Source organism: Mytilus galloprovincialis, chromosome 2 (genome assembly GCF_965363235.1).
Source record: "Mytilus galloprovincialis chromosome 2, xbMytGall1.hap1.1, whole genome shotgun sequence".
NCBI lineage: Eukaryota > Metazoa > Mollusca > Bivalvia > Mytilida > Mytilidae > Mytilus > Mytilus galloprovincialis.
This window is the reverse complement of record NC_134839.1, coordinates 46020648-46033482: the sequence shown is the minus strand read 5'-3', so window position 1 is coordinate 46033482 and position 12835 is coordinate 46020648. Positions and strand designations below refer to the sequence as shown.

At 31.4% G+C, this 12835-nt stretch overlaps 1 protein-coding gene across 1 annotated transcript in view; it reads left to right on the top strand.

Moving 5' to 3' along the window:
* The window catches only part of LOC143063686 (uncharacterized), a 138280-nt gene that overhangs the window by 71740 nt on the left and 53705 nt on the right, over window positions 1-12835 (top strand). The window contains exons 34-38 of the mRNA XM_076236002.1: window positions 819-959; window positions 1606-1664; window positions 5321-5514; window positions 6293-6357; window positions 8873-9146. Coding sequence (XP_076092117.1) covers window positions 819-959; window positions 1606-1664; window positions 5321-5514; window positions 6293-6357; window positions 8873-9146 — 733 coding nt within the window. The remainder of the gene's footprint in view (window positions 1-818; window positions 960-1605; window positions 1665-5320; window positions 5515-6292; window positions 6358-8872; window positions 9147-12835) is intronic.

The following is a 12835-nucleotide window of genomic DNA, read 5'->3' as shown; positions in this document are numbered from 1 at the left end:
TTCGCCGTTTTAGAATGTAATGCTTTTTGGGTAATATTTCCAAAAGCGTACACCAAAACGTTGTGATTGGTTTACAACATGATAAACAATGGAAATTCAACCAATAACGTAACGTGATTTTCATTTTGGTGTACAAACAATGAGATTACCCATAATCCTTTAGAATCTGAAAAGGCGAATTGTTATGGAGACTGAAATAATAAATTATATAGCAATAAAATTCATCTTCTCAATTTTGGAATCATCATGGCCAAAAATGACTCTCTGAACTCACCTTAAAAAATTTAAAGTGAGGACCCTGCCTTATAATTTGAATGTGAAAAAGTATTATAATTCTACCGAATAATATCAAAAGTTCTGTAATACATTAGTATTGATAGTTTTTGCATTAGGGTTTCAAATTGCCTGCATTTAGTTCAAAACAGCATTGTCTTTGTATTGTCTAGTCAATAATATTTAGATATGAGCCAAGGCCTAATCAAGAAAAAAGATGTAATTATATGTATAATATCTTTTGGGATAAGGCCTTGACTTTTGGTGAAATATGAAAATTTTGACATCTTTAATTATAAAGTTATTGAAAAGTTTATGGAAAAATACAAGTTTATTCCACCAGACAATAAATAAAGCATATAAACAGCCATTCAAAAGTTTTCAAAAGTAGAATACAGAAAGTAAACAGGGGATGTGTTCAAGAGACAACAACCCTACCAAAGAGCAGATTACAGCCTATGACTAAAAGCAGTTTTACTGTTTTGAAAAGTTGAAAGAAATTTTATCATCAAAATTATAACTTACAAGCTTTTTTTTATCAACAGGAGATTTATAAGCTAGAAGTATACAAAAATTGTGAACTGGTCACCGCTTACTGTTTGAGGAAAGGCAAATACATGGTGGATGTCTATAATCTGGTTCCAGACAAGACTGCTAAATATATACTGAAAAGGCCAAAATGTCCTGTAAGTAGACATTATTTTATTTAGATATTTGTCTATACTTTGAAAATTGCTTTACCACAAAGTTGCACCAGTTCTGTAGAATGATCTTCCTGAGCTTTTTTGTTGCTGTAGAAATTGTTAGAATGTATAGAAGCTACTGTCTGAGTAATCTTTATAATAGAACAGTTGTTCAAATGTTTTTTATGTATTTTTTGGATTCTAAAAGAAATTTACAATTTTTTTTGCTAATTGTTAGAAAAATTCATCTATTTATTATGTGTCCGAAACCTATAATGTGTCAAATATCAAATTACAATCCAAATTCAGACCTGTATCAAGCTTGTCCATTTTTGCCCCAATTGTTTTGGGTTGGACCTCTGCAGTCATATCCAGCTGCACTTGGCAAAGCAGTTTATTATATAATAAAATTTCAGAAATTATGACAAGGTTTTTATTAATGCAAATGATGCGACTGGGTGAAAATATATCTCAATAACAAGAACTTGCATTCATGTATGATACATTCATCTGCATGAAGCTATTACTAACGTCCAAATAAAGAATCTCACATTTTTGTCCATTCTTCCAAAATCCCAATAAAAAATGAGCTTATAAATTTCTTAATTTACGGTACTGTGTATTTACGAAATACTGTTTGTGTTTTTAGTCTTTTCTGTATCCAGCATCTGTAAGAAGAGGAATGAAAGTGATCTGTAATGTGGACAGGTGAGTCAATGTTTGCCTTGAAACAAATGTTGCTGAGTGCTTAGCAATCACAAATCTATATGTACAGAAACATTATCCACAATAACATAAATACCACATAAATGTTTACCTCTCCTGAATGATTACAGCCTGATATTCCATATTTATTATACCTTACATATATTTAAAACAATTCTATTGGGTGAAACGTTATCACATGACATGGAATAATTCAGTTGTTTTTCATTCAAATGCAAGGAAGGACGAATAACCCTAAAAATTTCCACCAGCGGAGAATAACCCTATTGTTCAACGGCGAATACCTTTTGAGATTGTTGATTTGTACTTGAGTTATCTCCCATGAAAATGATGTCACAGATGTAAATAAACAAAATGGCAGCGTTCACATTACACTGGAAGCCCACAGAGAGTCGAGGAAATAAGGCATTGGACATGAATAGAGTGCCAGCAGCTGATGATAGCTCTTAAAGAGTAACGGTCCTTTTCAGGACCATCAATATTTTACAAAAAGATTCTACCTTTGTTGTACACTCTAGAAATTCTAGAACACAAATGTATTTTTTAACGTCAGTTTGTCTTTCACTTTGTTATGTAAAGTTTAAAAAATATAGAAAGTGTTCGAAAGGCCTTTCCACTGTTAGTTCGGCTGCGCCCTCATTGAAATAACCTTCTCTTGTTGACAATTTTGGATATTCACCTTTTCAATGGGCCATAATTGTATATTAATCTACGGATGCCTCATAGTTTGAAGTGTAGTCTGCTTTACTGACCAATGATATGACAGCTTAAGGTGGTACCTAACACTACAGGGAGATAACTCTGTAAATTAAACTAAACTTTTTAATCCGGTTGTATTGTTATGGAAATGTTAAACATCTGAATGATCAAAATTAGTGTTTGTCAATCTGCTATATAACCAACCATTTTTTTCCTAGTATGTCTGGTCCATGTTTATTGAAATTTTGATATTTTTGTCAAAGGGTCTAAGTAAATATTTTGTTAAATTTTTATGAAAATTAAAGGCTTGACTCACAATGAAAAACAGGCTTTAAAAGGCCAGAAAAATTACTAGTGTAAAACCATTCAAACGGGAAAACCAACGATCTAATCTATATAAAAAATGAGAAACAAGAAACACTTATGAACTGCATCAACAAACAACAACTACTGAACATCAGATTCCAGACAGAGGACAGGTGCAAACAGTTATTCATTTATAACAATAAAAAAAGATATTTCATTAGAGGAGATGGAAACAACAGATCACATTAGTTGTGTTCAAAAGTAGATCATTATGAGTTATGTATGTAAAATTGAGAATGGAAATGGGAAATGTATCAAAGAGACAACAACCCGAAAAAAGAGCAGAAAACAACCATAGGCCACTCTTCATCACAGCGAGAAAATCTTGATACAAGACTGAGGTGGGATTCAGCTAACCCTAAACACAAATGTGTACTAGTTCAGTGAAAATAGATGTCACACTAAACTCTGAAACATATAATTGAATTAAAATTAAAACAACATACAAGACTAACAAAGCCAGACACTCTTGACTTGGGACAGCCAAAAAAATATGACAGGGTTAAACATGTTGGGAAATGGATAAATTCAACTTTCTGTTTAGCTGCTTATATCTCTTATACATCTAGTCTTTAACATTAATTTCACATTCTGTGCTGACATCAATTATCATTGATATGGTCATATTTATAAATTAACTGTTTACAAAACTTTTGAATTTTTAAAATACTAAGGCTTTTCTTCCTCAGGAATAGATTATCTTAGCTGTATTTGGCAAAACTTTATAGGAATTTAGGTCCTCAATGCTCTTTAACTTCTTACTTTATTTGGCCTTTTTAAATTTTTTTTGATCCGAGCATCACTGATGAGTCTTTTGTAGACGAAACATGCGTCTGGGGTAAATACAAAATTTAATCTGGTATCTATGATGAGTTTATTCTGTTTAATTTGAGCCTTCTTTTACTTTAAGGGTCCCTATACTTTAAAGGTAGAGTTCATTCATGGTTATGGTTAGGGGATGTTTTTGTATCTTTCATTTATTTTCTCAGTTTAGATCTTTTAATTTGTTTCTAAAAATCAAAATATATATGTGAATGTAAAACAATATATTAATCTGTATTTCCATTGACCATCTCCAGCGTTTGTCCAATTTGTATGTTTTTTATTTCAATGATGCAAGTAATCTTTTCCAAATTGTAACAATAAATGTTTATCACTCTCATTATTGTCCAAAATATTGTTTGGCATAGTTTTTAATGATCTAAAAAATTAACATAGTGGAAGATGAATTATATCAATGTCAGGAAATGCTAGATATAAATAATGATATCAAAAGAGTTGGTTGTTCTAACTCATAATTTTGACTTTAAAAACCTGATATTTTTAACTGTGATGTGTGAAAATTGTATGGGGACAAAGTCCACAATAACAGTAGAAAAATCAATAAAAAAAAAAAAAAAAAATCGGGAAAATGTTCCCGAAATTTTCATTGTACTAATGACCTCAAAATCGTTCAATTTTTTGGATGTCATGTTTTGAATTCCTGCATCTGTGCAGAAATCTACAATGTACTTCCTTTTTCTGGTCTCGTTTGTATAAAACTTTGAGTAAAATATATATTTATCAGTCTAGTATAAAATCGGAAGGATGCAATACCAATTTCATTTTTAATAATTCCTTGATATGAAAAAATGTTACCTGATGATAGCGTTTCTTTGTTTACATTGCATATGACGTCATAACTTAAATAACGTCACAACCAAATCCCTTACAACAGAACCAAAATCGGAAACGTTACGGTATTTCTGTTTCTTTCTTTTAACAAATATTTAAGTTACAAAAAAATAATTCATACAGACTTCATCCCCATTTACAGGTAATGCCTGCCTCATATTATGAAACATATCTGGATACTGTGGATTCATTAATTTTCATGGGTACCAATTTTCCAGGATTAAGGAAAATTTGTATGTTTGTGGATATTTAATTTCATGGTTTTGCCGAGGTCAGCATACAAGCCTATAGAAAATTTGTTATTCATTGAAAGTTAGTCTTGTGGTTTACCTGTACCCACGAAATCCACGAAAAATTGGTATCCAACGAATAATAATGAATCCAAAGTATTTTGATGACATTTATGTCAGGTTTTTTTAACTTTTCAACCAAAAATTTAACCAGACCATGGGTGACACCACATATATGAAATCATAAAATAAGATAGAAAGAGATGATGAATTTTAAGAAAAATAGACTGAAATGAAATCTATATCTATTTCAGGGTAATATATTCATAATATATGAACTAGATATACCTTGTCTCTTATTATACTTTAAAATTAGCAATATATACACAGTAATGTTTGAAGTTTAAAACTGCACCATTGCATGGCCTTTTATTGGGGTTACTGGCTTTGCTCCTTTAAATACAATTTTTTTTTCTTTTTTTTTTCTGAATTTCAAAGTAATTAATTATCAAAGCAGATAGACTAGAATACACTTTTATGAATTACAGACTTTTATGACATTTGATGTCGAATTCTAACTGCAACTGAGAACAACATTTTGGCCAATTGATAATTGAAAACAACAAAGCTTTTCCTATTCACAGTAATTGAAGAAAATAAATATTTCAGTGGCATATTTGCTGAAGCTGTTGTGACTGGAAAGGTTGACAGAGATTATAGTTTAGAGTATACTCCTTATGGAAGTAAAGACAGTACTAAAAAAGTAACATGGATCCTTAAAGATACATGTGTTGGTATTGAAGATTTAGATTGGCAGAACAGGACAGACGTAATTTCAATGAAAGACTTTATGAAATACTCAAGTAAGTCAGTAAAAGTCAAATGTATTGCAGTATTATTAGATGAAAAGCAATGAACGAGATAAAACATTTTTTTATTTCCTTTATTAAGGGGGTTCGCGGGTATAAATCCTCTTTTTTTTTTAAATATAGGATTTCGCTTTTTTTTTCCTGTAAAGGAACTTTATCATATACTTACTGTAATAAAAAAATAAAACAAAAAAATGGGGTGACCGATCATTTAAGCTCACAATCTACCTTTGAAAGAAGCATGTATTTTTGTTGAGGTACTATTTTTCTGTTGAAATAGAGGTGATATCGAAATAAAAAAAAGAACTTAATTACAGAAATCGCTTAAATTTTATCATTAAAAAATATAGGTCACTGATGAGTAAAAAATAAGTTTGTATAATAAGTAGTTCATGTTTATGAAATTTCTGACAGCTCGTGCTTAACCAACAATATATGATTTTTATTACAGAGTCAGTTAACAGTAACCTTCTTTATGAAACATACATACCAGCAATATATGATTTTTATTACAGAGTCAGTTGACAGTACCCTTCTTTATGAAACATACATACCAGCAATATATGATTTTTATTACAGAGTCAGTTGACAGTACCCTTCTTTATGAAACATACATACCAGCAATATATGATTTTTATTACAGAGTCAGTTGACAGTACCCTTCTTTATGAAACATACATACCAGCAATATATGATTTTTATTACAGAGTCAGTTGACAGGTACCCTTCTTTATGAAACATACATACCAGCAATATATGATTTTTATTACAGAGTCAGTTGACAGTACTCTTCTTTATGAAACATACATACCAGCACCTCCATATTTAACTACCAAGGTATTTATGAACTCTACAATGTTATTTAAATACTGTATAGTGGCTTATTTTTGTGGATGCAAAATTTTGCAATTTTCATTGAAAAAGGTATGTGAAATATGTTGGTGCATTCAAAATTTTTATCAATACCTTTACATTTACACTTTTAAGTTGATGTAATTTATTTTGGCAATTTTGTTACATCTGCGAAAATAAGCAAAAATTTACATCCCGCGAAAATAACCCGCTATACGGTAGTAAAGATACTGATGCCACTAATAAAGTATCATTTGTAGAATTGCTTCAACTGCTTCATACATCCATTGAGATTGGTCCACAATTCCTGTTTAACAAAAAATATATTTCTCCTTGATGAGATGAATTATTGTTTGCAATAAGCAACATTTAGACATCTTGACCTACTTGTCATGCTTTACTGTCTTTGGTAAAAAATTACATGAAAACTTAAAATAATTTTAAAAGTATCTGATTTTAAGATAGAATACAGGAAAGACCCTTTTTTAAGTTCCCTTCTGTAAAGTGGAGCTTGGATATAATTGATTGATTGATTGTTGCTTGTTTAATGTTCACTGGTAATCTTTTCATGCATATCCAGGAGGAGAAAATATGAACAATTATAATGCAAAAGGTAGGTTATGCTATGTTGGACAACAAGAATGAAGGAAATTATGAATTCTGCAGTTATTGCCTTTTAATGACAATTTTAACCATTTTTTGTAGTTTTTTAGTATAACTCATAAAAGACTATAATAGAAACTTTGGAAAAAAAATTGATTAGTAAGACCAGATCTGCAAAAAAAGTCTGGTTGCGGAAATTGATAGTTTAATTTCAAATGGAGTTATTGCTCTTGACGATTTATACCAATTTTTAGTGTTTTTGTCTTGAATACTATTACAGAAAGATAGACCCATTAAATAGCATAAATGATCATGGTTTTTGCTCTTTAATGTCAATTTGTACCATTTTATTTTTTACATGCTTTCTTGAACTATTAAAGTTAGATAGATACATAATTGAGCAACACAGGTTCTTTAGAGACTCTAAGTTACAGTTTTCCGATAAGAAGTCCTGTTATTGATTCTTGGTAGAACAGCAGGTGTGCTAATGGATTGCAATAGCTCTGACTAATCCTCTTCAGAGGTTAATGACATGTTCCTTGTGTCAAAATGGAGTTAAAAATCTAAAATTGATGATTTTCACTTTTGCCATTCAAGAGTTAGCTCCTTGATTGATTGTAAAATTGTGCTTTATGCAGTTTCTTCCAATAATACCAGAGACATTCTACAAATCCTTTTTCAAATCTTCATGTACTATTTCAATAACAAAATGAATGTCAAATTAGATATTATTACAATTTTTTCTGATACAGAGTTATAGTCCTTGATTGATTGAAAATTGGAGTTTTATGTCTTGTCTAAGGGACAAATTAAAAATGAAAGAAAAAATCCTTTTCAGATTTTATTATATAATTTAGATGAAAAAATGAAGTTCAAGTACGATTCTCTTGATTGCTTTAACAATTAATGTTGGTAAAACACAGGTGTCATTTTGACCGTCTGTTGATTTTACTACATGTACTGTAAAACAACGAGGACACGTATATGAGATCCTATGATAGAGAGTTGTCTTCCTTTGGTAGGGTTGTTTTTAATCATATGACTACTTTACCTTCTTTTTGATTAAACAATTTTGGCAGGATTTATTAAACTTTTACCTTTTTCTAATTCTGTAACACAAAGTCATCTTCTAAATGCATTTCCTCGTAAAAGATTTATCTAAAATATTTCGCTCTTGGTTTGATTATTTGCCATTATGTATAGGTGTCTGTATTATCTATACTAATTTTTTTACAATTCTTCTATGCGTTGTGTGACTTTGACTCCGAAAATGTTTGTTTTAAAGGTTTTATACCTCATCAGATAATTTGTTATAATATTGATTGCTCTAACAGTAAATGGATGTAAAGCCCAATACTGTTGATCCATTATTAATCATGGGATACCAATTTTTCGGGGGATAAAGGTTAACCACAAATTAAAATGTTCAATTATTTTAAGGTGGTACCCAACACTTTAACTAAAATTAATTTGGCTCATTTAATTTTCATAAAATTTTGACAGAGCATTTACTTTGACCCTTTGACCAAAATATAAAAATATCAAAAAATTTGAACCAACCATTTTATCAGAAAAATTACACTGGTTATATAGCAGTTTAACAAACACTAATTTTGATCATTGAGAAGCTAAATATTCCCTTAACAACACAACGTTATTAAAACGTTTAGCTGATTTAAGGGAGTTATCTCCCTGTAGTGTTAGGTACCACCTTGAAATATTCTAAAGGCATGTATGTAGAAATTCAGTTAAATCATGAAATAAAGTATCAACAAAAAAACAAGCAAATCAAATCAATCAAAGAAAATTGTTACTCCAAAAATAAATGAATCTACAGTGGGCTTTCTTTTTAAGTTGGCTTGTGTATTTCAGGATGCTGTTACCTATCTATTTGTAGGGAAGTGCATTTATGCTAAACAGTATAAACCCAAAGTGGCAGACAGATACTTTAAAGTTGTTCAGTTCATGTAAACAGTCCAATACAAGACCAACAATACAAGAACAGGCAATTACTGTGAGTTCAAGAACTCTCCTGAAATGGGTGACATTTCCAAAAACTTCAAATTCATCCATTTTTCTTCCATCCACCCTGGACGACATGACTTTGAAGCACCCAAAGGTCACAACAATGTTCAGTGATGTTAAAATCAACAGACTTTGTTGTGTACATGGTAGGTTGTCTCATAAGTAAGATGTAAAGATACTAAGAAGGCCCACAAAAAAATCATAATTTGTAGAAAAAAGAAACTTGGGGTATATACCCCAGACAAATGTTATTTCACAAACAGACAACACTGTTAATACAAAGATAAAGTCAGAAAGACTAACACTTGTTCATTAGCAATGCACTGAAACTTTTATTTCAAAACATTAGGTTTTTGTCGAGCCTGCAACTTTTGTTGCAGAAAGCTTGACATAGGGATAGTGATCCGGCAGCGGCGGCGGTGTTAGCTAACTTCTTAAAAGCTTTATATTTTAGAAGGTGGAAGACCTGGATGCTTCATACTTTGTATATAGATGCCTCATGTTACGAAGTTTCCGTCAGTCACATGTCCAATGTCCTTGACCTCATTTTCATGTTTCAGTAACCACTTGAAAAAAAAGTTCAGATTTTTTGTAATGTTGAATTCTCTCTTATTATAAGTAATAGGATAACTTTATTTGATATGTGCGTACCTTGAAAGGTCCTCATGTCTGTCAGACAGTTTTCACTTGACTTCGACCTCATTTCATGGATCAGTGAACAAGGTTAAGTTTTGGTGGTCAAGTCCATATCTCAGATACTACAAGCAATAGGGCTAGTATATTCGGTGTATGGAAGAACTGTAAGGTGTACATGTCCAACTGGCAGGTGTCATCTGACCTTGACCTCATTTTCATGGTTCAGTGGTTTTAGTTAAATTTTTGTGTTTTGGTCTGTTTTTCTCATACTATATGCAATAGGTCTACTATATTCGTTGTATGGAATGATTGTAAGGTGTACCTATCTAGCGGGCAGATGTCATGTGACCTTGACCTCATTTTCATGGTTCAGTGGTCAAAGTTGAGTTTTTGAGTTTTGGTCTTTTTATCTAATACTATATGCCGTGGGTCATCTATATTTGGTGTATGGAAATATTTTATGATCTTTTTGTTAGTCGCGCAGGTTTTATTTGACCGTGACCTCATTTTCACAGTTCATTGCACAGTGTTAAGTTTTTGTGTTTGGTCTATTTTTCTTAAACTATAAGTAATAGGTCAACTATATATGTTGTATAGAAGCATTGTTAGCTGTACATGTCTGCCTGGCATGGTTCATCTGACCTTGACCTCATTTTCAAGGTTCATTGGTCTTTGTTTAGTTATCTTGGTTAATGTTAAGTTTATGTGACAGTTGTATTAAAGCTTAGCTTTATACTTAGGACTATCAACATAATATCAATGATTAGTATAGAAGGCGAGACATTTCAGTGCGTGCACTCTTGTTAAAATTATGTCTGATGATCACAAAAAGGCTATAAATACAACAAAGGTAAAAATGCACAAGTATTGTCTATTTTCTTGAAAATTATAATCAATAGAGAAAATCTGGGGTTGCAGAATGTCAGTAAATATTGGGAAACAATTTAAACCAGAAAATCAGCAGCATGGTTAATGATAAAAATAACAAGTGAAAAACAAATATGATAGACAGCAACTAACTACAAACACTGAATCTGACTTTTTATTCATGTATTGCACCTGTCCTTAGTCAGGAATTTGATGTTCAGTAGTTGTCATCTGTTTATGTGGTTTATAAGTGTTTCTCATTTTTAGCTCACCTGGCCCGAAGGGCCAAGTAAGCTTTTCTCATCACTTGGCGTCCGTCGTCGTCGTCGTCCGTCGTCGTTAATTTTTACAAAAATCTTCTCTGAAACTACTGGGCCAAATTTAACCAAACTTGGCCACAATCATCATTGTGGTATCTAGTTTGAAAAATGTGTCCGTTGACCCGGCCAACCAACCAAGATGGCTGCCATGGCTAAAAATAGAACATAGGGGTAAAATGTAGATTTTGGCTTATAACTCTGAAACCAAAGCATATAGAGCAAATCTGACATGCGGTTAAATTGTTTATCAAGTCAATATAAATCTGCCCTGAAATTTTCAGATGAATTGGACAACTGGTTGTTGGGTTGCTGTCTCCAATTGGTATTTTTTAAAGAAATTTTGCCATTGTTGGTTATTATCTTGAACACTATTATAGATAGAGATAACTGTAAACAGCAATAATGTTAAGCAAAGTAAGATCTACAAATAAGTCAACATGACCAAAATAGTCAGTTGACCCCTTAAGGAGTTATTGCCCTTTAAAGTTAATTTTTAACAATTTTCTTTAATTTGGTAAATTTTTGTAAATTTTTAAAAAATATTTTCATCTGTAACGAAAAGGCCAAGTTTATTATAGATAGAGAAAATTGTAAGTAGCTAGAATGTTCAGTAAAGTAAGATCTACAAACACACCACCAACACCAAAACACAATTTTGTCGTGAATCCATCTGTGTCCTTCGTTTAATATGCACATAGACCAAGGTGAGTGACACAGGCTCTTTAGAGCCTCTAGTTTTATATAGATTAGACTATTGTTTTTCACTTTGAATACTTTTACACTTGTAATTTTTGGGGCCCTTTATAGCTTGCTGTTTGGTGTGAGCTAAGGCTCCATGTTGAAGGCCATATCTTAACCTATAATGGTTTACTTTTATAAATTCCTTTTGGAATGGAGAGTTGTCTCATTGGCACCCATACCACATCTTCCTTTATCTATGCAAGCTCAGAAACCCTCCCCTAACCTGGGACAGTTGTATATCAGCACAACATATGAACAAATTGTAAAAATCACTTGACACATCAGATCTAAGAGTACTCACAGCTAGTTGAAAGGTTATTACAACTAATGAATCAGGTTTGCCTAGACTAAAATATCAATTTTTAAATGACATCCTTATTACCTTTTGAAAACAAAGTCGTGTTCTAATTAGCACAAATGGTTTGACAAATGAGGGCATATTTATTGTTAATATTATAGTTATTTTCTTTGTAATTTTAATAAAATATATACATTTTAGCAGCTTACACACACTTTAATTTATTTACCCTGCTTTAATTATTTTTTACTTCTAACGAAAACAGTCAGTCATTTTAATGGATTTTCTTACACTTCAACGTATAAAAATACTGTATTTGTCCTCTGGGTAGGCATTATGTTAAACCATGACATGAAGGAAATATTTCTTAACCAGTACACATCCAATTTATTTAGTGTAAACACATCATGTTTGTATTAGCCTGCATCTGTATATAAAGAATACTGTCAATTGAATGTTGCAAATGCAGTTTTACTGGGGGGGTAGGGACGCATAGTGGAGACAGTAAATCAGAAATTTGCAACCGTCAAATCAAAATTGACGGCAGCAACACTTCAACTGCAATACTGTTATTCTAATTCTAATGGATCATTGCAAAAAAAAAAATAATACCTTAAGGTTGAAAAAATGTATAAATTTGAAATAGAATAAAATTCTGTGAAACTTACATCATTTCATTTTATTTGCTTTACAATATGTTTGAATAAAAGGAGATGTAGGGTATACTTGGTTAAGACAGCTACCCAATGATACAAACAGCCTAAAACCATCTAGCGGTCAGAATGTAGTCTTCAACAATAGACTAGTGTCTGTAAAACATGGCAAGCTACAAGTTAAAAAAATAGGTGAAGAATTAGATAGAAACTATCAATAATTATTATAAGCCATGAACACAAAAATCTACAAACAATATTTAGATATGATAAAAATTATCAACTGTCATGATAACTCAAAAGGATTTGCAATATTTTGG